Raw genomic sequence first — 23,321 nt, 5'->3', positions numbered from 1 at the left:
TGATTCATAGCAGAGGGCTAGAAATGTTTTCATATTGTTAAGACAAGCGTCTTTTTGCAATTACAATAATAAAGATATGTTCACAAGAGCATGGTTAGCATGGTGAGTTAACAAACATACAATCTCCTAATTCTCCACTTTTTGATTACAATTAAGTTTTTTGGTAGTAAATTTTCTTTGCTTCATAAATAATGTGAACTGATTTACAAACATTTCTTTGATTGGGAAAACAATAAATAGGATATGACAGGCTTAAAATTATTAGAGATAAATAATTCAGTAATTAACAACAATATAATCTTAAATGGAGTCACATTTGAGTGCTTGTAATAAATCCACAGGGTCATGAGGCACTGCCTAATGTCCTCTGTACAGTGTCCAAGTACCACTGAAGCTGCCTTCGTGTTGCTATGGAAATAATCAGTCATTCAAATGTAAACATGAACGATATGTATCATCATGTATGAGAAAACAGCATGTTTTGAGAAAAATATGATACGGTCTGATAAAATTGGGCAGTGAATAGAATGTGGGTTAAACAGGGTTAATATGACTCATCAAAGTGGATTCTGAAATGCAAAACAATGTCTGTAGGCTACTGTGTTTTGTATACTTACAATTGATACATATGGGACATGTGTTGCATAAATTAAAAAATACAATCCAGGATAAATTGATAAATTGGCGATACTGATTACTCTATGCAGTAAATTACATTACAAAAGACTATGTTATGGTGCTCTCTTTGTGAATCTGACAAATAACTGATTTTTTTTTTAAATAAAACAACAACACTGGGATCAAACTGAATAAAATCTAGCCTGATAAAATAACACACACTACTGTTTAAAAGTTTGGGGTCAGTAAGACTTTTTTTTGTTTTTTGAAAGAAGTCTCTTATGAAGTCTCTTATGCTCACCAAAGCTGCATTTATTTGACTAAAAATTGAGTAAAAAACAATATTTGTGTTAAATATTATTACAATTTAAAATAACTATTTTCTATTTTAATATAATTTATTCATGCGACGGCAACGCTGAATTTTCAGCAGCCATTACTCCCGTCTTCAGTGTCACATGATCCTTCAGAAATAATTCTAATATGCTGATTTGCTGGTCAAGAAACAATTCATATGATCAATATTGAAAACAGTTGTGCAGTTGTGTTTTTCTGGAAAATGTTTTACAAAGAACAGCATGTATTTGAAATAGAAATCCTATTTCTGTTGATCAATTTAATGCATCCTTGCTGAATAAATGCATTAATTTCTTTCAAAAATCCTACTGACCCCAAATTTTTGACTGGTAGTGTACTGTACATAGATAGGTCCGTTTTAAGTGCACATTTGTCATCTGCTCCACAACATTTGGATGCCGGTAAAACAGAGGTGCATTCACACAATCGGTGTGATCCAGACTGTAACCTCAAACCATAAAAATAAAATAAAAATCTAAACAGCACTTCAAAAGGCAGCACTTGGGTCTAACTGAGAATCTAGCTCAGGGCGATGGAGAGGGCTAGAAGCAGGTTGCTGTGAAATAGAAGCAGCAGTGGGTCTTTTTTTCTTGCTTTTTTTCTTTTAGAGTACAAGTCTTGCATCTTTGTAGAAGGGTTTAAAATGGCAGACTCCTGAAATAGTTTAGTATCCCATTGCTACCATTTTTTTTCCAAAGATCATTAGGAGGATTCAAGCTCGGAGAAGAACATACACATCAGTTGTATTAATCTTGAATACTGGCAGGTCGATGAAGGAGATCCAAACAGGAGGTTCAAAGTATACAGTGAAATATCCACAATGAGAGTCCGTGATATCTCATTACCCAGAATGGCTTTCTTCTCACAGTAAGGTTTGTGTTTGCCAGTGAATCAGACTGTAGTGGTTCTTGTGAGCAGCACTCAAACTCTTTGAGGTGAAGAGACACTCGAAAGCAACACTGTACAGCTCTCTGACCTGTGCTTTGTCAAAGCCGTCGTATTAAAAACTTTCCACGTTCCTTGAACAAACTATGGCACGTTAGACATATTTATATATATGCTTTCTGCATATGTACAATGCCTCAACGTCTAAAGGTGCTTGTAATGCACAGTTTTTAACTGTCATGGATGAGTTATGAGCTGATATGCTCTGGTTCAAGATATACATATTCTCCATATGCAAATAAATAAATATTAATCAGACATAAAACACAGGAAACCAAAAAAGCAGTGATCATTCTGCTAAAACGAGCAAAAAAAACGGAATATTTTTCAGTAAAAATAACAAAATCCATATTTGGAAATTTTGGGTTCAATTCATCCAATGGCAGCTCAATAGCAATAAGCCCCTTTTTCAATGAACTTTCAGTCCCATGAAATGCTGAACTCATCTGTACTTATAATGGTGAGATAGTAGTGAGGTGAGTAATGTCAATCAGTAGCGCCCTCTCCTGGTCCGGAGGAGTTGCTATTTTTCCGGACCTGTTTCTGAACCTGCTCCAGTTCCTTCTTGCGCTGCTTCTCCATTTTCTCTCTGTTTCTTCGAGCTTTTTCCATCAACACCTTCAGATCCTTCAGCTTTTTCTTAATCAGAGCCCGATCCTGAGAGGACTCTACACCCAGAGCCTGCCAAAAACATACACGGACACACTTACATGACGTTCAGATGGGTCCTACAAAACTATGCTAATCTCTAAAGACAACTTTCTCGTTGCAGGGAAAGCAGATGGGACATGAATTATTCTAGCAATTTTAGCATATGGCAGGGGAAGCAGTTATTTTGATGGATAAAACAACACCTAACCATCTATTACAAACATTTAATGTTTAAAAAAATATTTAATTTTCTTGGAAAAAAATAAATCACTAAAAATAAATCAAACAAATAAATGTATTAAAGTTAATCAAAACTTTTTTGTTGTAAATGTAAATATTTAAAACATAAATACAGATCATTTTTAATCTTGTGTACATGGTATATTAAATAAGTAATACTTAAATGATGCATTAAATTAGCTATTTTATTAGTATAATATTCAAATAACGTATGACTCTAAATGTACAAAAATGAAGTTAATGATGTTAAAGTCATCTGTTGATCATTGAAAATGTATATTTTTGCCATCTTATAGCTGTCATTTGCTTGGTTTTCACCATACACAATAGACAGACTAATTTATCCCAACAAATCTGTTCCTCACCTTGAGTGCTGTGCTGTCCAGCTTGAGTAGCTGCTCTCCATCCACATTCTTGGCAGTAAAAAGAGAGACATACTGTTCCAGGTTCAGACCCATGAGCCAGCATGACACCTGTTGACATGTCCATTCAGTCACACTGCGGTTCTGCCACTGGTACGGCTTCGAAGGAGGACCGTCATCTAGAATCTGACACACACACACGCAAACTTACAGCACATAGTCATCAGCACTAATTAAGAATTCATGTTGACTGGCTTCTATGAATTTGACATACATTTCAAGAAATCAAAGTTAATATATTTTGAGAAAACAAATGAAACCTGAGAATGTTTTTTTTTTTATTATTGTTGGATCACAAAGAACATTCTGGGATTCAAACTCGTTAAAAAAAAAAAGTCTCACCTCATCTTCAATCATATCCACACTCTAATAAACGCAGCGTAAAGGACAAGAAAAACCCTCACTGAATCAGAAAAAGCTGATCTTTCCAGGCAGAACAAGTGATGCTTTAGATAGAGTTAACTTATAGAAAGTCATACAGGTTTGGAACAACATGAGGTTAAGTAAATCAGAATTCAGGTAGTAAGAACAAACAATACCTCATCTGAGGAGAGCATTAGTGTTTGCGATCGGCTGGACATCTTCGCGTTGGTCAGGAGGCCACTGATCTCTGTGGAGCTGGTGCTGCTCAGGCTGAGGTCATCAGTGACACCAGGACCCTGGAAGAGAGACAGAGAGAAATACACCTGTAAGACAACTGTTACCTGATTGACACATTTATCCGTGTATCATTTTGGTTTGATTGAATTTTTCTCCATTACTTGAGAGGTAATCATTTATTCCTTGATTCTGATTGTTTTATTGACTATGACAAAGAATTATCAGTGTAATTACTGGTGATTGACAGTTAAGCCAATTAAGTCTCTTAAGATTAACAAGACAAAAGGAGACATGCACACCCCCGACAAAATGCTTTGTGTACACTGATACTGTCACTCATATGATAATCGTGATAATTTGTCACAGAGTAAATTCATTTGCATTTTTAAATGAACGCATTTAAGGAAAGTCTTTCAACGTGAAGCGTAATCAGCTAACATGATGCATTTGAATATGATTCTGGTCAGATGTTCTGAACACAAGGTCACAGTTTCAAGAATCAAAGGGCATTATATTCACCGGTCGTTTTATTCTGTAAAATATTGCTGAAAGGCTTTGAGTTTCTGAACGCCGAACATTTTTTGAAGAGACACGCTCTCGTCCCTGTAGAGACTATCCACACAGATGAGATGGACATGTTTACCAGTCTGTTTGTCTCCAGCACCTCAAAGTCTGTGAGAGAGATTCTGAACTGAATATAAAAATACTACTCTGAATATGTTGGGCTGTTTGCTGGCACAAAAGTGATTCATTCAAAGCTAACTGAACGCCTTGACTCAGCATGGGGAGCAGGCCACAGTTTTTGTCCTTCAAACTTAATACAAGATTTCATTGAGCCCAGAAACACAGCCTGAGCAAGGTCACATTTCGTGACGTTCCTCTATTATAAGAATATGAAAACATTAAAGAGTATGAGAGTCAGAATGCATGCAGCTGAGGGAAATTTCCCAATACTTTAGAATAATTCAGCAACAATAAAACAGTAATGCGCCACAATCAGAGAAACATCCGATTAGCCTTGGATCTGAACAAACATGACTTGATACAGTACCACATAATATGAATAGGAGAAGAAGCGTGGCCAGGAAAAAGATTTCTGTTCAATGGAAATGCAACACACCAGAGGGAGGTTATATCACTAAACAGGCAGCAGGCATTTATATACCTGTGTGACTTTTCTCACCTTGCTCTTGCATCTTTCAGGACTGTTCTCTGCTGAAGGCCCTGTGGAACTAAAGATAGGGGACTGGTTATTCAAGCATACATAATGACTGAATGACTGGTACATGGCACAGATGCTGACAAGAGCTGAGACAGATCATACTCACAGGTGAGAGCTGCATTTATTTCACTGCTTTACAGACTTAATTTAGTTTTTTTTTTATTTGCATTGTTAAAAGTCTATTGTAATTCATGGTTTGAATCCAGGGACTGTGACGCTGTGGGATATGACCGGTCATCCGTTTATTCCCGGTGGAAATAAAACCTTCATTTAGCCTTGCATCTGCTGAGCAATTCTCTTTAATCATCGATTAAGTAATTCTTTGAATCATTGAAGATTCATTCGAATGCAAAATGTGTGTGTATGTCCTGCAGTTTGGCACATCTGAGATGTCCAGCCCAGTCCATATTAATTAGGTATGTAAGATCAAGAAAAATAAAATGAGAAAAAAGGTTTGTACATTAAATCCAAGGACAAAATCTTACAAAATCAAAATTCTTTGATTTTTTCCTTTTTAACTAGTGTGGAAGCTCGTTTGCACTTTTATTCATCTTGCAGTCCTGGAGACCTCAGTTTTAAGGCACAGCTGGGCACGTACTTTACAATTCATGAGACTTAGGTTACAATGCATTTATCCTGACATTGCTATGCAAAGGATCTAAAAAATCCTGCTATTTCATTTTGTAGGTAGGCTGAATGTAACCCCTTATATTAGATATGTGGTTCTTTATTTATCTTTTACCAGGAGATCCTTTTGGATCCTGCTCTTTCCCTTTACTCTTCCTCAGAGAAGATCTGAAAGTATTACCAGAAGCTTGTTACAATTTGGGATAAGAGAATTCCCATCAGTAATATACACAGTTTCTTTTATTGAATCTACACTACCATTCAAAAATTTGGCGTCAGTAATTTTTTTAAAATACTTTTGTTCAGCAAGGATGCATTAAATTGATCTAAAATCGACAATAATAACATTTAGAATGTTACCAAATATTTCCATTTCAAATAAATGCTGTTCCCTTTCAGTCAGTGACGTTCTACGTTACGTCAGTCGTGACTGACGAATTGGGATCTCGCCCGAGAGCCCAATCACCTTTGAGTGTAAACTAAACAAGCCAATGACAGTTGGCGTGCGTGTTTCGCCACGCGCACCCCGCCCCGCAGCACGGGTATAAAAGGAGAGCGAGGCAAACGGAGAGTTGGCAAACGCACATCAGCTTTTCGCTTCGGAGTCGAGCCTTCTACAAGACGAATCTCTGCGAGTGTTTGGAAACAGCCTAGCGTTGGTGTTACGGCGCATCAGCGGGGGTTGCCATTCAGTGCTTCTCATCTTCGGCGTGCTGCAGCTTCCATTCTGCGGTCTCGCCGCGACCTCCCCTGGGCGCTTCAGCGCTCTCTCTAAAAGAGTGTTTCCATTTTTCTAAAAGAGCAAATATCTAAAAGAGCTCCATGAGCGACGGGCGTCTTTTTAAAGATGGCTTTCCGCTCAGTGAGAGCTTCCCCGTCCAGTACGTCTCCGCGGGCCTCTCATTCCTTTAGCGCATCACACTGCCTGGGGTTCCCGGACGAGTTTGCTGGTTCCTCGGACAGGGCGGGGCCCAGCATCTCATGCGGAGCGCAGGCAGATGACAGGATGTCGATCGCTGCATCGGAGGGCGAGCTAGGCTCTGGAGATGAGGATTCGGCTGCGCTGCCTCCGTCAGGAAGAGTGGCGTTGCCCGAGTCAGATCCAGAGCTGATTGCTATGCTTTCCCGGGCCGCCGAGAGCGTCAGGCTGCACTGGAGGCCTCCTCCTTCTCCCGAACGCTCGAGGCTGGACGATTGGTTCCTAGGGGCGCAAGCCGGTCGTCAGCAGCCGCCTCCGGTTCCATTCTTCCTGGAAGTGCATTAGGAGGTTACTAAGTCTGGGAAGGCACCTTTTTCTGCCCGAAGCAGACTTGGTGCCTCCTCCGTCCTCACCACCCAGGAGCGCCACCTATGGTTGACTTTGGCGGATATGAGGGAGGCCGACAAGCATCGCTTCCTGGACTCCCCGATCTCTCAGGCCGGCCTATTCGGCGAAGCGGTGGAGGGCTTTGCCCAACAGTTCTCCGCCGCGCAGAAGCAGACAGAGGCATTTTGACACATCCTGCCCCGGCGGTCAGCGGCGGCTGCCCCACCGCCGGCTGCAGCCCCTCTGTCTGCTCGTCGCGAGGGTGCCCTCCTGCGGCCTCCACCTCCACTCCAGCGCGGCCTCAGCAGCAACTTTCACAACGGCAGCAGCGTGGAGCTGGCCGCAGGACACCGGCGCAGCCCGCCTCCACCCCTGCCAAGCCCGTGAGGCGCCAGGGCAGGCGGCGTCCCTGGGACGGGCGACCCAGATGACCCCAAGGACGCGTACTTTCATGTCTCGATTCTCCCTCGACACAGACCGTTTCTCCGCTTTGCGTTCGAAGGGCGAGCGTATCAGTACAAGGTCCTCCCCTTCGGGCAGTCTCAACACAGTTGTGCGAACACAGGGACACGGTGCTCAGCCGGTTGGGGCTTCGGGTCAACTGGGAGAAGAGCAAACTCTTCCCGGTGCAGAGGATCTCTTTTCTCGACATGGAGCTGGACTCGGTCAACCTCTCAGCACGTCTCTCAGTAGAGCGTGCACAGTCGATGCTGAACTGCCTGGGGTCCTTCTAGCGCAAGACGGTGGTTCCACTGAAACAGTTTCAGAGGCTCCTGGGGCATATGGGACCGCTTCAGCATTGGCTTCACGACCGGGTCCCGAGATGGGCATGGCGACATGGCACATACCGGGTTTCAGTCACCCTGTTCTGCCGTCAGACCTTCAGCCCGTGGTCAGATCTTGCCGTTCTTCGGACAGGGGTGTCCCTAGGGCAAGTATCCATGCATGTTGTTGTGTCAACAGATGCATGCTCTGCGCCGCTTCAGATCGCTGCTGCACGACAAGCATGTACTGGTCCGTACGGACAACACTGCGACCATTGCGTACATTAACCACCAAGATGGTCTAGCCCCTCCTTGGCATCCGTCGCCACAGTTGCTGTACCACCGCTGTACGGCCGGGGCGTGTAGTCTCGGCTCCTCAGTGAAAAACTGATGTGCGTTTGCATGCGCTCTCCTTTTATACCCGCACTGCGGGGCGGGGTGCGCGTGGCGAAACACACATGCCAACTGTCATTGGCTTGTTTAGTTTACACTCGAAGGTGATTGGGCTCTCGGGCGAGATCCCAATTCGTCAGTCACGACTGACGTAACGTCTCCATTCCCTCCTTCAGGGAACGAGGGTTACACAAGTAACCGAGACGTTCTTTTACACTTTCTATTCATCAAAGAATCTTGAAACAGCAGAATATTACGCACAAATATTAAGCAGCACAACTGTTTTCAAGAATTATAAGATTTTTATTTTTTTTTTGGACCAAAAAAGCATTTTAGAAGGATGATGATTTCAGATGGATCATGTGAAACTGAAGACTGTAGTAATGACTTCTGAATATTCAGCTTTGCCACCACAGGAAATGTATTTTAAAAATATATTAAAATAGAAAACAGTTGTTTTAAATTGTAAACATATTTCACAGTGTTACTGTTTTTACTGTATTTTTTTTATCAAATAAATGCAGTCTTGGTGAGCATAAGTGACTTAACATTAAATATTACTAACATTACTTTTGAACAGCAGTTTACATCAACAGACAGAAGGTTTGTGTCTTTTGCATTAATTCTGACAATTACATAAAGCTATACTGTACTTTTACAATCATCACACATGTAAATGTAGAATTGGCACCATCTTACCCCAAGTCTAGAAGTTTTTCGCCAGATTTATCATCACGACTTGCTGAGGAGCCTGTAGAAAAATCAGGCAGAGACAAATAGCAACATATACTGTATAGAGGCCATATCCATTACTTCAAGTGTTCCTCTTATGTTATGTTATCTTTCCTTTAGGGACTTTTCCTCATTGTGTCTCTCAGGCTTTAAGCATAGTTCATTAGGCCTGTAATTGAACCCTAATTAGGTATTAATGGTTTGGTGCATTTACCTTCATTATCAGGTCCCTGAGGCTGCGGGTGCCTGAGCCTGGCCTCTGTGGCACCAGCCACCCTGGAGGATTGAGGCCCAGAGCCCTACAGACAGCAACAGAAAGAAAGAGAGGTGTTAAACATCCAAAAAGGATGCTCTTTGCAACAATAAGTGGTTTCCTGTCTGTTTCTGCTGACCCAACAGTACTTCCTTCTGTTTCTTTGCAGAGACGTACTGTATTATGGTTATTACAGACACATACAACAGTTAGACACAGTGTGGCTTAGGATTCTGAGAGAGGAAACAACGTAAATAATGTTTTCTCAGGAAACCTAAAAAATATGCTAAATAGGTAAAAACAGGCCCTTAGGCAACAACAATTTGTAACTTGATCCTGCCGTACAAGAACAACAATATGTACAATAACATGTTCTAGCTTGTCTTTCCTGTTTTGTGATCCTATTTCACCCAAGAACCAGTGATGGAAAAGAAAACTAATTCAGAGTAAAGAAAATAAAGTTACAACTGTGGCCGTTCATACATCATAAATGCATTTAAAGGGGTCATATGATGTTGCTAAAAAGAACATTATTTTGTGTATTTGGTGTAATGAAATGTGTTTATGCGGTTTAAGGTTTAAAAAAACACATTATTTTCCACATACTGCACATTATTGTTTCTCTACTACAGTGAGAATAAAAGTTACGCCTTCTTACTTTGCATGAACATTTAGGCGGCATTATGCAAATCTTCCCACATCGTGACGTAGACGTGGGGGCGTGTTAGAACGAGCCGTTTTAGGTAGGTGTGGCTGGCTCTTAACTTTTATAAAGAATATCTCTTTGGATTTGAGACTTTAGTCTTTGCAACTTTACAGATCTTCTTTATGCACCAAGAGCTTGTAACACACCAAAGAGAAAGGACAAATTGAAATCGCATCATATGACCCCTTTAACGTTAATGGCGTATTTTGTAACCATAGAAAGTATTCTACACATACTCATGAATTAAGCATGAGATTAGAATTGACTTTCATTCTTTATCAGTGCATCTGGTTTAAATGTCCTGAGTCTGAATGAGAAGTGTTTGGTGCGTGTGAAAGTGAGTCTTACCCTCTCGTTTCTCTCAGGGTGAGTTCCACTGGTTCCTGTCAGCTCGTCCAGTTCTAGCACACAAAACAGATCCATACAATTACATAACATAATGTACACAGACTGCGAAACAGCAACATATTTATTATATACAGTGGTGACCAAAATTAATAGAACACTAGTTTTTTCAGCAGCTAATTTTTTTTTTATATACAGTATATATATTTTACAATTTACTGTATTTTTGATCAAATAAATGCAGCCTTAGTGAATTTTGCAGCAAATTTTGCTGACCCTAAACCATGTTCTACACTAAACACACAGTGTAAACAAAGTGCAGTGTAGGAAATGTATATAAATTTTTCTAATAATTCATAATGTCTTCAGCAAACCTGGAGCCCAAACAATGAAAAACACTCACATAACAGCTTTAACATAAGAAAATTTGCCTTCTGGCCCAGTCAGAGCTCTGACCTCAACCCGACTAAGACCTCAAGAGAGCGCTGCACACCAGACATCCCAAGAACTGTAGCTATACTGAAAGAGAAATGGGGCAAAATTCCTCCTGACCATAGTGCGGGCCTGATCTGCAATTATGGGAATCGTTTGGAGGAGGTTTAGGGTGGGACAACCACCACTTTTTCCAACATTCTTTTTTCATCTGGTATTGTGAATATTTACATAGTGTGTTCAATACATACGTGAAATCATATAATTGTTTGTGTGTCTAAGCAAATGGTGTTTGTCTGTTGTTGTGATTTTGTCTAAGATCAGATAAAATTGTATAACCAAATTCACATACTTTACACTAGGGGTGGGCAAACTTTTTGACTCGAGCGCCACATCAAGTTTTCCACATTAAGTGAGGGGCTGCATAATATGTTTATGACAAATATGTTTATTTTTTTATTCTAAACTGACACTCATTTACTACTGTACTGTATGTATACTTGTACATAGGCCTACGTGGCAGTTCTATTCTTGTACCATCTCTACCTTTTTTATGAGCACTTTATGACACACAGATAAGTTGCATTGGTGTACAAGTCGATTGATGTATAAGACACATTTTATCATTTCATTTAGAAATAATGTAAAATAAACGATATGTTTACAAACATTAGAAACATGTATATTCCCCACACTCCACAAAAAAGCCCTGTAAATTTAGCAGTGTTCAGAATAGAAAAAAGAACGAAAATATAAGTAAAAAACAAACACAAATTATAGTGGCATTCACTCTAAACATGTATTATAAACGCCCAGCCTAAATATTTAAAGCGAAACTGAAACTAGCGGTGTGGTTGCTGGAAAATGCACAATACAAACTCAAAACAAACTCACTTGCCTCTTCTCATTCGCTTGACCTTGATTGCTTTATATAAGTCGCCTTGGAAATCACAGCACGTTTCAGATGAAAAAAACCCCGCAATTTATAATCCAGAAATAAAAAAACAGTAATATATCCATTTTCATAAAAATGTGTGTGGAAAACAGAAGAAAAAAGCATATCTTTGCAAGACAAAAAAAAATTTGTATTTGCTGTACGGCTTGAACGCAGTGTCCGTCAAAACTAGATTAGGCGCCTATCTTTTGCGAAGCAGCGTGGGAGCCGCTTCTGAAACGTGCCGCGGCATGGCTGGTGTAAACACAAGCATTGACTGAAGTGGCCGCATTGGAGCGGCGGGACGGTGTAAATCGGGGGTTATATACGGGATACAGCTCAGACCGGAAATGAACAATGAAATTAATTTTCTACCTATTAGATTGTGTTTTATTTAACGTCTACACCTACCCCTTACAATAATGAAAAAATAGTAATTATTGTTGTACAGTGTGACAAAAATTATGTTGTATTGATGTGCGCATGCCCAGTAGCTCCATACGTATCCCTTCTAGCCTTAACCGTTATATACCGCATTACAGGCTATTGGATTCTACTGATATTGCATCAAATTAGCTATTTTGGACCAACTGCCTCACGGGCTGGATGAAAACGCCCATAGTTTGCCCACCTCTGCAGATTCGTATCATTTTTAAAAATCCCTCGCGGGCTGCCACAGGAGTGATAGCGGGCCGTAGTTTGGACACCCCTGCTTTACACATTTTCCTGCAACTATAGTTCTCACTGCTCATGGCTAGGAGAAAGTATTGTAACACGGGAAAAATGGCTTTAAGCAAAAAATGACAGTAATGCACTATCAAATATCAGGTACTTTGGCTGATGAAAACATACAATCCTACAACAGACTTCTGGCTAGTTTGTTTAGGTGATACAATGTCCTGTAGCGCCATTTGCTATTTACGGATATTTGAAATGAAATGGGCTCTTGTTGGAAACAGGGCTGAGAGGTTTCCTGTAGAAGAGGCTTTCAGTGAACTGAGGCCGTCCCTGCAGCACTTCCTCATAATCTGCCTCATTCAGTCACAATGCATCCAATCAGCTTTCCAGCGCTGTCCACTCTTATCACAGTGATCATAGCAGATTCAGAATAGGCAGATTTGAAGGGCCAGTGCACCCATTACTATTGAGTGTGTGAGGTGTGAAGCATCAAGCGCCTGAGAAGAATGATGCTGCTTTAATTTCATTAACAAACCTCAGTTGCGTGCAGCTGCAAGATCAGAGTTCAAAATGAGAGAGGGTGTAGGGGCATTGGTGCAGAATGGAGTTTATTACAGAGAGATACTCTTACATAACAAGCAGAAAGTGCTCGCCATATTTAACACAAGTGAGGCTATGAGGAACAGAAATATTTTTTGAATATTTCACACTGTTGTGTCCCAGGGCATTGTTTGTTCAGCTGCCAATGTATTGAAAATATAGTATAAATGATTTTTACGTTAATTATTATTATTATCTAATTTTTTTATTCAACTGATTATCATTATGATTATTATTACTACTAATAATATATTTTTACATTTTTGTTATTTAAAAATAAAAAAGATAATAATAATAATAATAATAACTTTTATTATTAGCTCATCAACATGCATAATACAATATTTTTTAAATATGAAAAATATATATTTTAAATAATTATTGATATTTTTATTACTCTCTCACTCTCCCTATATATATTAATATTTAAAATGATTGTATTATGCATGATGATAATAATAATGAGATGATATGATTCATATTATTATCATTATAATGCATAATACAAAATTTTTAAATAACATTAAAACATTATAATAATAAAAATGCATAATAATAATAATAATAATAACAATGAAGAATTAACACAATATTATTTTAATTTTAGATGGAGTTTGTTACACTACATGCAAATTTCCCCAAAATATTTAATGTTAACAACTCCTATTCAGTTCCCTTTTTAATGGCTTGTTCTGTTTATTTATATGAGGATAAAAAAAATTAAAGCAATATTTATCATATCATCACTGAACGCTGTGACTTTAACTAAACGTCATGGAATATTGGGTGTGTTTTATACATTGGATTTGACATATTTCCCCTCTGTAGTAGCTGAAACCCATCTCCTTTCCTCCTATCTTTCTGATAAGCACAGCTTTAATCGAGACTGATAAGCAAATTTGTCCTGTGCATTAATTGTTCCTGTCACATAATGATGATGCCCATCTGGTACCTGCATGGTGCTTCACCTACCACTATATCACTATTAATAGTTTGGGTGCAAAAAATGACCTGCTGTATAAAGTGTGTCCTGGTACGCGAGTGAGTGTGTGTTTATATGAGTTCTGGTTTGAGGACACTTGTCAAACAGAAGACGGATGATAATTTTGGTAATTAATAAGCCAGTGGGTGAGAGTATTGAGGTGTGTGTATGTGTGTTTTTGTGACTCACCTCCTCCAGCAACACTTCTCCTTGGACACTGTAAGGCTGTCAGTCTCTCAGTCAGCTGGGCTCGGCTCTCAGCGCTGTTGTTGTTATTGTTTACCTGGATGCCATTTTGCTTCATCAGCTGCATCAGCTCTGACTCCAGTGCAGCAATCTAAACAAGACCACACGTGCTATAGTTTTTATACGACACACATATGGATTATACAGTATAGAAGTCTCTTATGGTCACCAAGTACAGTAAAACAGTAATATTGTTAAATATTTTTACAATTTAAAATAACTGTTTTCTATTTTCACATATATTTTATGTTATTTATTCCTATGTTGGCAAAGCTGAATTTTCAGCAGCCATTACTCCAGTCTTCGGTGTCACATGATCCTTCAGAAATCATTCTAATATGCCGATTTGCTGTTATAAATATTTCTTCATTCATCATTGTTGAAAACAAGTTCATAATATTTTTGTAGAAATTGATAATTTTTTGTGATTCTTTGGTTAGAGAACAGCATTTATTTGAAATAGAATGCTTTTGTATAATTATAATATTATATTATAAAGATTTACTGTCATGTTTGATCTTAATGTGTCCTTGCTAAATAAAAGTATTAATTTCTTTCAAAAAATAAAAAAATAAAAATAAAATAATTTTTTAACAGGGTAGTATATACTCCTATATGAAAAAAAATCTCTATTAAATATTATATTATAAGATATTATCAGTTAAACAGATGTGCCTTCCTGCCAACAGATGTACATGTTCTATACAAGTTCTATTCTATATGTTGGTTTCTTATGGCCCATGTATGTGGCCCATTTCACTGTATAACACTTGTAAAACATAATTACAGGCCTGTATAAATAATATCTAACTACAATAAAAGTATTTACTGTGATATTTTAAATAGATTTACAGAAAAATTCTGTTACTGGTTTGACAAACATTTTGTCAAAAGGTGGAATTCACTCCCACTGAATTGTGCATGCATATAGCGCACCATTTATTGACACACTTACCTGACCTTCAGGAGATCACTACTGGGTGTTACATAATTAATATTCAAACTGACAAGGTCTGTAATGTTTTAATATCGTTCCTATGCTTTGTCTCAATCTTGCTCAGTTGCGATATACCTTTTCCACACGGGCTAAAAAACTGACTTAAGCAAACAAACTTGGATGATTTCACAATACAAGACAGTTGCCATGAAATGCAGTGAAATGCACTGACATGTGTGTGTGTGTGTGTGCAGATAATTACCCTAACTTGAAGACTCTGGATTTCAGCCAAATGAGCTTTTTCCGCCTCCTCCAGCCTCTTCTTCTCTGCATCCTCCCTCTGAGCAAACTCCATCTCTCTGAAAGCGAGCAAAAACAGAGATTTGGCGAAAGGACCATAATGTTTGTGCTCATATATGGGCTGAGACGGGTTTGCATGGACCTATTAGTCTGTTTCGAAGGGCTTCGAGAGCAGAGAACCTCATTATCATGCAAATAACAAAAAAAAATCCATCAAACTACTGTCAACTGAGAGACTTCTCGTACAATGGAGTGCCATGACTGCTTACTCATGCTTGTCGGCATGGATAGACAGCGACTCTGCAGTTAACTATGGCAATAATGCCTGAAGGGAAACCACAATTAAAGGCAGTCAGGCTCCAGAGGAGAGGAGCTGTGATAGAAATGACCACAGAGATCAGCTCACACACACTTTAAAGCTTGAGGAATGCACGTTTTTATGATTTTCACAACCTTCAGCCACACAAACATCACGAAGACTAAACTCACAGTTCACAGTTATAGCCTATAATCGCAACGCATCTTTTAATTTTATAACCTAAGCTGCATTTAAGTACAAAATCTACCGCTGAAAAGGCTAGTCACTCATATATGTGATTTGGATCTTCTAGCTTCACAATGCTAATCGACCAGCTACGCCAGCATATACCTGGTCCAGCATGACAGCTGTTTTACAGTAGAACAGACATTGTATGTAAATGGCTACAAGCCATTTCTTGTCACCAGGGCTCTGTGCCAAAACCTAGTCTGTATCACAGTTTCCACCAAAATATTGTGCAGCAAAACTGTTTTTAACACCGATAATACAAAGAAATAATTCTTGAGCACCAAATCAGCATATTAGAATAATTTCTGAAGGATCGTGTGACACCTAAGACTGCTAGAGTAACAGCTGCTGAAAATTCAGCTTTGCATCACAGGAATAAATTACATTTTAAAAGATATTAAAATAGAAAAGAGCTATTTTAAATTGTCAAAATATTACTGTTTTTACTTAACTGAACAAATGCAGCCTTGCTGAATATAAAACATCTAACTGAAGCCAAACTTTTGAAGAGTGGTGTATATACCTGTATATAAGTGTTTCCAAAGTGGGTTGCCTATAAGGTTCTATGATGGTTAGGATGCTACCTAACTTGGCAGCTCCCTATGTAGGCAGCAGACAGCAAGGCAACTAACAGAGTTTAAGAACGCCACTTTTTTAAAAACTCAGAAGCTCTTTTACTGCCATTCATGGTAATGAGCTCATTTGTGGTCTTTTGTGAAGAACAGCAGCCATATAATCAAGATCCCTCTCTTCAGCGCTGCGCTGGTATTATAATTATCTGAAATGTAATTAGTATTCTCAATGAATTCTCTTATGTTTAAAGGACAGAGTTAAAGTACGCTTCGATCATCTCAGAATCTGTACCTCTGCTGGAAGTCTTTAATGAGCTTCTTGGCCTTGTTGTACTTCTTTTCCAGGGCCTGATACTGACTTTGGGCCTCCTTCAGATGCTCATTGACCGTATGGCACAGAGTCTGAGCCTCGATCCAATAGCTCTCCAGTTTTAGCATCCTCTCCTTATTGTCCTCAATGCTTTGCTTGAGCTGCGTCTTCTCTCTCTCCCACCTTGCCTTCTCTTTTTCCACTGCAGCCAGCTATATAGAGAAACCAGGATGGAGACACAGGGAGGAAATGAAGGTAAAAATCCCACAAAGTCAATAGAGCATATAGTGAACTGTTTAAATGAAAACAAAACCGACCCAATTTACTAACTTAAGAAATGTTCCTGTGCATACTACTTTTATTTTACAGGAATGATACACTGAACGATGTCAACATGTCTTCATATGAGATGGAGGAATATAAATAGATTTGTTCACACCATAAACAAGCCGTGAGTGTCTACACTGTCATTTCACAAGTGATGAAATCTGACTTTTGTTCAGGCAGTGTAGTCAATATCCGGCGCATCTACATGGGTTGCAATAATAATGATGTAAACGTCAGCACTATGCCAAGAGATTTTCTCAGACAACAACTGAGATTAGCCGTCAGTGTGGAAAGCTAAAATTTGTGATTCTGCTCATGTCTAACACGACATTTGCCACTGAATTCACAAGGAGCTTAAGAGAAGGTGCTTTAAGCATTCATGCACATACTGTCCAAAACTGCTGACTCATTCACTCATTCACTATTCACTACAAAGTGAATGCCACTAGCTCTGAGGAAAGTGTGAATAAAAAAATGTATGACAAATGTTCTGAATGACAAAACCCCTATTTGGTTTGCTGTTTTTGCTGTTCAGACTACAAAATACAAAACAGATTTGAGTCGGTTGCAACAAAAACATCAGATTTTTGCCAGTGTTGTTTTTGTTAACTAAAACTGAAACTAAAACTAATACAGTTAGTTTTTAGTAAATAAAGAAAGCTAAGATACAATATAAATATTCAACAAAAAAACTATAATATACTATAATATATATATATATATATATATATATATATATTATTTATTTTATAGTTATAGTACATATAAACTATAATATATGTACTATTACTATAAAATAAAAATTAGACACTATGTCATAGCATTCTAATTGAAATAAGTGTAAGTAGTAAAATTACTAAAACTAAAACAATAATTAAAGCTAAGTAGAAACATTTTTAAAAATAAAAATAATAAATATGAAACATGACAATATAAATATTAAACTAATTCAAAATAATAAATATTATAAAAGTGTATAATAGTAAATAATACTAAAATAACACAGATTTTTTTTTTTTTTTTTGCTGCCATTCTGAGGTCATGTGGGTGCACTTTCCTCTTGCTTAATAAATGATAACAAAAAAGTTTGAAGTATAAAGGAAACTTGCAATAAAAGCAGTTGTTCTTTTTCTTCAACGTACTGCAAATTCCAGTTGGGGAAAAAACATCAAATTTGTAGCTTTCTGTGAGGGGGGGGAAATATTAGCAGATACAGTAGCCTCTTACCTTGTTTTTGAGTTTCTGGATCTCAGCTTCAGTGACAGTGTGTTTAATCTGCAGCTGATAAGAGAGAGTAGAAGAAAGATGAGTGGATGATCAAGGACAGTCCTCCTCTCAAAGGAAACTGACCAGAGAGGCTCTCTCTGCGTGACAACACACTCTCTCTCTCTCTCTCTCTCTCTCTCTCTCTCTGCAAATCCAGACTCAAGAGAAAGAACAGCAGAGAGCCAGCACGAAATAGACTGAGACAACTGAGGAATAAGTGAGTTCTGGGACACAATTTTTACACCATTTCTCGCAAAAGAATATGGATTTTTAACAATTTATAGTTTATTACAATTTAAAATAAGCATTGTAATACATTTTTTTACCATTACTTCGAAATGATTTCAACATGTTGTTTTTTTTGTCAAGAAACATTATTAGCAATGTTGAAAACAGTTGCTTAATATTTTCTGAAAACATGATTCTTTGATGATTAGAAAGTTCAAAAGATAAACTATTATTTACATAAAATAGCTAAGATGTATTGCCGAAACAACAAAATTATCAATTTTATCTGCATTTAGACAGAAAATAAAGATGACAGCTGAATTAATATTTAGTTTGACCTTTTCAGGTTTTCTAAAGGTTAAGTACGTCCTTTCATTGATCCATTTAAAAAAAAATGCATGCAATCTTGGTTTACCTCTCGAAACTTCTGATAAAGTTTGGTGGCATCCAGTTCTGATGGCGAGATGATGTCCTCGTTTTCAGGTAAATCGAAAACCTCAATGGCCACATCTCTGTCTGTTCCCGTCTGGCCTGCCTCCTCCTCCTCCTCCTCCTCATCCGTGGCATACTCCCCTGTCTGGGCACGGGCACATGGGAATAAACATCCACACTGCATTTACTGGAGCAATCAATGTGAAGGGTTTCTATCTTTAATAGGCTGAACAACTTTACATTGTGTGTCCAGGATGCTGTATTTTCTTAAAAACAATACAGATACTAGACCATTTCATATCCTAAAAAACTGATTTTTAGCTTTTATATTAACTGGTATGCTTAGCCAATTGAAATGTGAACTTTACCTCGATTTGCACCGCTCAACAAAATCTTAGGACCTCAAGTCTTTTGACTTGAGCTAGTAAACAATGACCTAACAACCCACAGAACACTGTAGCGATCATGTAGCAATGCTCTAGCAAGCACTCTAAACATCTAATCTGTTCATGGTCTGTTTCTTAATATGGTGCTATGCATAAAATACAATACTGTAAAAATGTCTTATGGTTATCAATGTTGAAAACAGTTGCTGCTTAACAACTGCTTAATGTTTTTTAGTGAAAACCATGATAGCTTTTTTATTTTATTTTTATGTTTGATGAATAGAAAGTTCAAAAGAACAACATTTATTTGAAATAAAAAATATTTTGTAACATTGTAAATGTCTTTATTGTCACATTGTTACATTTAACGCATCCTTGAATATATATATATATATATCACATCTATATATATATATATATATATATATATATATATATATATATATATATATTTAAATCATGATGATGCCAAACTTTTGAACAGTTTTGGTCTGCTATCTTTTCAAAATAAAAGCGATTCATGCAGCATCTATTTCTCCTGCTTGCGTGTGGATCTGCCAGTTATTTTAGGCGGATGGATGGATGGATGTGCAGACACACACAGACAGGTTGGTTCTGCTTGGCTGGGGCTCGTATCTGGTTGCAGGGCAGGGCTGTTCCCTGGGAGGCCTTCTTTCCAGATCAAATTATTCTGCCTGGCAGGAGGCCCTGTCCTACTGTACTGCTTTAACCTGAGTGGTCTCAATTGTGTCTCATTTGTGTCTTCTCATCTCTCTCTCTCATCCCCTCACACACATGTTAAATGAGAGGACACGGAGTGTAGCACACAGACTCCATATCATCAGCATGATATTATCTCTCAGATACTCTCAAGGGGCAAATTAGCTCATTTTGGAGTGTCACATTCAATTAGTATATGTGTCACCATCCTTTTAACATACCGCACATTTGAGGAAACTAATTGCAAGAAGGTCATATAAAGAGGCACAGAGAGTACAGAGAGCCACACTAAAAAATGTATTAAGGTCACTGTATTAGATAACAAAATTGTTTTACTATATTTTAATATTTCTAATATTTCATATTATAGTTCAATACTATTTTGTCTAAATAAATCAAAAATAAAACACAAAAAATGTTAATGAATTGTTTCAAATGCTACATGTGAATTTGGGAACATTATAATATACAGTAAGAAAATGGATATATATTTTTTAGATTTTCTAAATATCTACATTTAACTATTATGTGCTTTTAAAGTTTAAATTTATGTGAACAGTAAATGTAAAGTAACTAAATGTAAAAATATTGGAAATAAGCTCAAGGCTGTATTTATTTGATCAAAAATACGAAAAAAACCTGTTATTTTGTGAAATATTATTGCAATTTAAAATAATAGTTTCTATTTTAATATACTTTAAAATATATTTTATTCCTGTGATGCAAAGCTGAATTTTCAGCATCATTATTCCAGTCTTCAGTGTCACATGATCCTTCAGAAATCATTCTAATATGCTGATTTATTATCAGTGCAGGAAACAGTTGCGCTACTTCATGTTTTTTGGAACCTGTGATACTTTTTTCAGGATTCTTTTATGAATATAAAATAAAAAAAAACATTTATTCAAAATGGAAATCTTGTGTTACAATATACACTACCATTCAAAAGTTTGGAGTCAGTAAATTTTCTTCTTTCTTTTTTTGAAAGTAATGTAAAGTAAAGCAAGGATGTGTTAAATGGGTAAACATTTATAGTAAAGACTCATATTGTTAGAAAATATTTTAATTTGAAATAAATGATGTTCTTTTTAACTTTTTATTCACAAAAGAATCCAGAAAAAAGTACCAGTTTCAAAAAAACAAACAAAAAAAACATGAGCAGCACAACTGTTTCCAGCACTGATAATAAATCAGCATATTAGAATGACTTCTTAAGGATCATGTGAAGGATCACTGAAGACTGGAGCAATGATTCAGCTTTGATGATAAGTATATTAAAACAGAAAACCAATATTAGAAAATGAAATAATATAATATATGTAAATAATAATAATATTTTTCTGTATTTTTGATCAAATAAATACAGCCTTGATGAGCATAAGAGACTCCATTAAAAAACAAAAATCTTACTGATCCCAAACTTTTGAACGGCAGTGTGTATATATATATATAAACACACATCATAAATTAGTGGTTGATCTTGGGACCTTTTTCAGACAATATTATCCAATGAGAAAATGGATATTATTTTTTTTTTAAATGTTCAAAAATTACATTTACCAAAATTTTTAATTATAAATGCAATCAGTAGAATAGACAACTAATGTAAAAATGGGTCAAATTAGCAATATTGTCAGCAATAATGAAAAAATGGCTCAAAAAATTAGGTTACAAAACGGTATATCATTTAGTTTGATATTACATAATGCTGTGAAATTCATATATTTATAAGTGTGGCTGAGGCTACTGTATGCCCGTTCCATCACCACTAACCTTCCCGAACCTTTCTTTGATGTCCTTATAACCAGCATATCCTGCAGGACCCTGTTGTTTTAAGGCCATTTACTGCTGGCAGGCAGCTTGTGAATGGTTTTGGCAGCTGCTAATCCACAGCACAGCAAGATTTCAGGCAGGTTCACACCATTCTGCCTAAGTGAACACACCAGCCCCTAAACCTTCATTTTGTGAGGCCTCTCTCGCATGACACTGATATGACACATTTAAACAGACATTCACATGTGCTGACGCTCAAGCACACACACACACGGCACATTCGCACGAACAAACACCCATCCACCCACACGCACACATGCTAATCTTTTAGCAGGGACTGCTACATTCATTACAATTCCTTACGGGCAGCCTGTCTACTGGGAGAAGCCGCCTGTGCCAGAATTATAAAACAGTGCTGATCGCACAGCCATTTCAGGAGCGCAGTCTGCATCCGAGCCAGCCGCTGCACAATATCCAGACATTACCGCAGAGGAGGAACAAATAAAACCATGCGGGTACATTAGAATGACATCAGCTAAATATAATAATGTGAGATTTTGATGCATTCTGAAATCAACACACACATCCAGTCAAAATGTTAATTTAGATTCTCACTGACAAATAATGAGAGGCATTAAAAATTCACTCTTGCATTAGTACGGGTGAGTCTTGCATCATTCTGTGCCACACGAGAGAATATAATGCTAAATTGTCTGTGTCCTCCAAATCACAAGGTAGAAGTAGCCTGGTCTACTGATGTAATTATCTCTGAATCGTAGCAGGCAATTAATTCAACGCTTTCTTTAGTCAGTTATCAGAGCTTTCATATAGAATCCCACCGCTGTGACAGACCTGCATGCATTATGGTAATGCACCGCTCTAAATTCTTTGAAAACAGATCGCAGCACAGTCTCAAACGTGACAACAGACTTGTGGCCCTCTTGTTTGGAAAGCCAGGCCGCCCCCTGATCCGCTAATGAGAACTGAGCAATAACTGCTCAGTGACTAGTAATAACAAACCCCATCACCTCTCCATGGAGCAGAAAGCTGCCACTGTGGGTGTTTTTCCATGAGAAGCTCTCAACAACCTTAGCACACTTTGTAACAGTGCTGAAATCTAATTTGTAACACAGGAGAAATATCATGCCAACTATATATTATTATGTATTAAGACTGATTTTTAGTGTGCAAAAAACAAAATATCAGGTGGGATATAATCAATTTTATACTTTAAAATTGTATTTTTGTTGAACTAAAGTCAAAGAAAATTTATAAATTATAAAATAATTTTTACTCCGAGAAGAAAAGATGAACATTTAATAATGCTAATAATAAAAATAAACTTGAGTAAACATGGATTCCATGTTAAAAGCTGAATGAAACAGCAACCTATTTGGCAAATGTGTTAAAAAATTATTTTGTTATACATTTATACATATTATTATTACTATACATATTCTTTATATATAT

At 37.5% G+C, this 23,321-nt stretch overlaps 1 protein-coding gene across 4 annotated transcripts in view; it reads right to left on the bottom strand.

Moving 5' to 3' along the window:
• Positions 1 to 1,254: 1,254 nt before the first annotated feature.
• The window catches only part of ppp1r9a (protein phosphatase 1, regulatory subunit 9A), a 51,744-nt gene continuing 29,677 nt past the window's right edge, over positions 1,255 to 23,321 (bottom strand). For 2 of the 4 annotated variants that reach the window (XM_016283269.1, XM_016283267.1), the window contains exons 7-20: positions 18,956 to 19,117; positions 18,274 to 18,327; positions 16,702 to 16,931; positions 15,253 to 15,349; positions 13,997 to 14,144; positions 10,185 to 10,237; positions 9,092 to 9,176; positions 8,845 to 8,896; positions 5,791 to 5,850; positions 5,017 to 5,065; positions 3,773 to 3,892; positions 3,576 to 3,599; positions 3,177 to 3,359; positions 1,255 to 2,601 (exon numbers count right to left, since the gene is read on the bottom strand). In XM_016283269.1, coding sequence (XP_016138755.1) covers positions 2,407 to 2,601; positions 3,177 to 3,359; positions 3,576 to 3,599; positions 3,773 to 3,892; positions 5,017 to 5,065; positions 5,791 to 5,850; positions 8,845 to 8,896; positions 9,092 to 9,176; positions 10,185 to 10,237; positions 13,997 to 14,144; positions 15,253 to 15,349; positions 16,702 to 16,931; positions 18,274 to 18,327; positions 18,956 to 19,117 — 1,512 coding nt within the window. In that variant the 3' untranslated portion in view covers positions 1,255 to 2,406. The remainder of the gene's footprint in view (positions 2,602 to 3,176; positions 3,360 to 3,575; positions 3,600 to 3,772; positions 3,893 to 5,016; positions 5,066 to 5,790; positions 5,851 to 8,844; positions 8,897 to 9,091; positions 9,177 to 10,184; positions 10,238 to 13,996; positions 14,145 to 15,252; positions 15,350 to 16,701; positions 16,932 to 18,273; positions 18,328 to 18,955; positions 19,118 to 23,321) is intronic. The other 2 variants (XM_016283270.1, XM_016283271.1) reach the window with 2 other exon arrangements.

Source organism: Sinocyclocheilus grahami, unplaced genomic scaffold (assembly GCF_001515645.1).
Source record: "Sinocyclocheilus grahami isolate Dianchi unplaced genomic scaffold, SAMN03320097.WGS_v1.1 scaffold173.1, whole genome shotgun sequence".
NCBI lineage: Eukaryota > Metazoa > Chordata > Actinopteri > Cypriniformes > Cyprinidae > Sinocyclocheilus > Sinocyclocheilus grahami.
The sequence above is the reverse complement of the archived record's forward strand: the minus strand, read 5'-3'. Positions and strand labels throughout refer to the sequence as shown.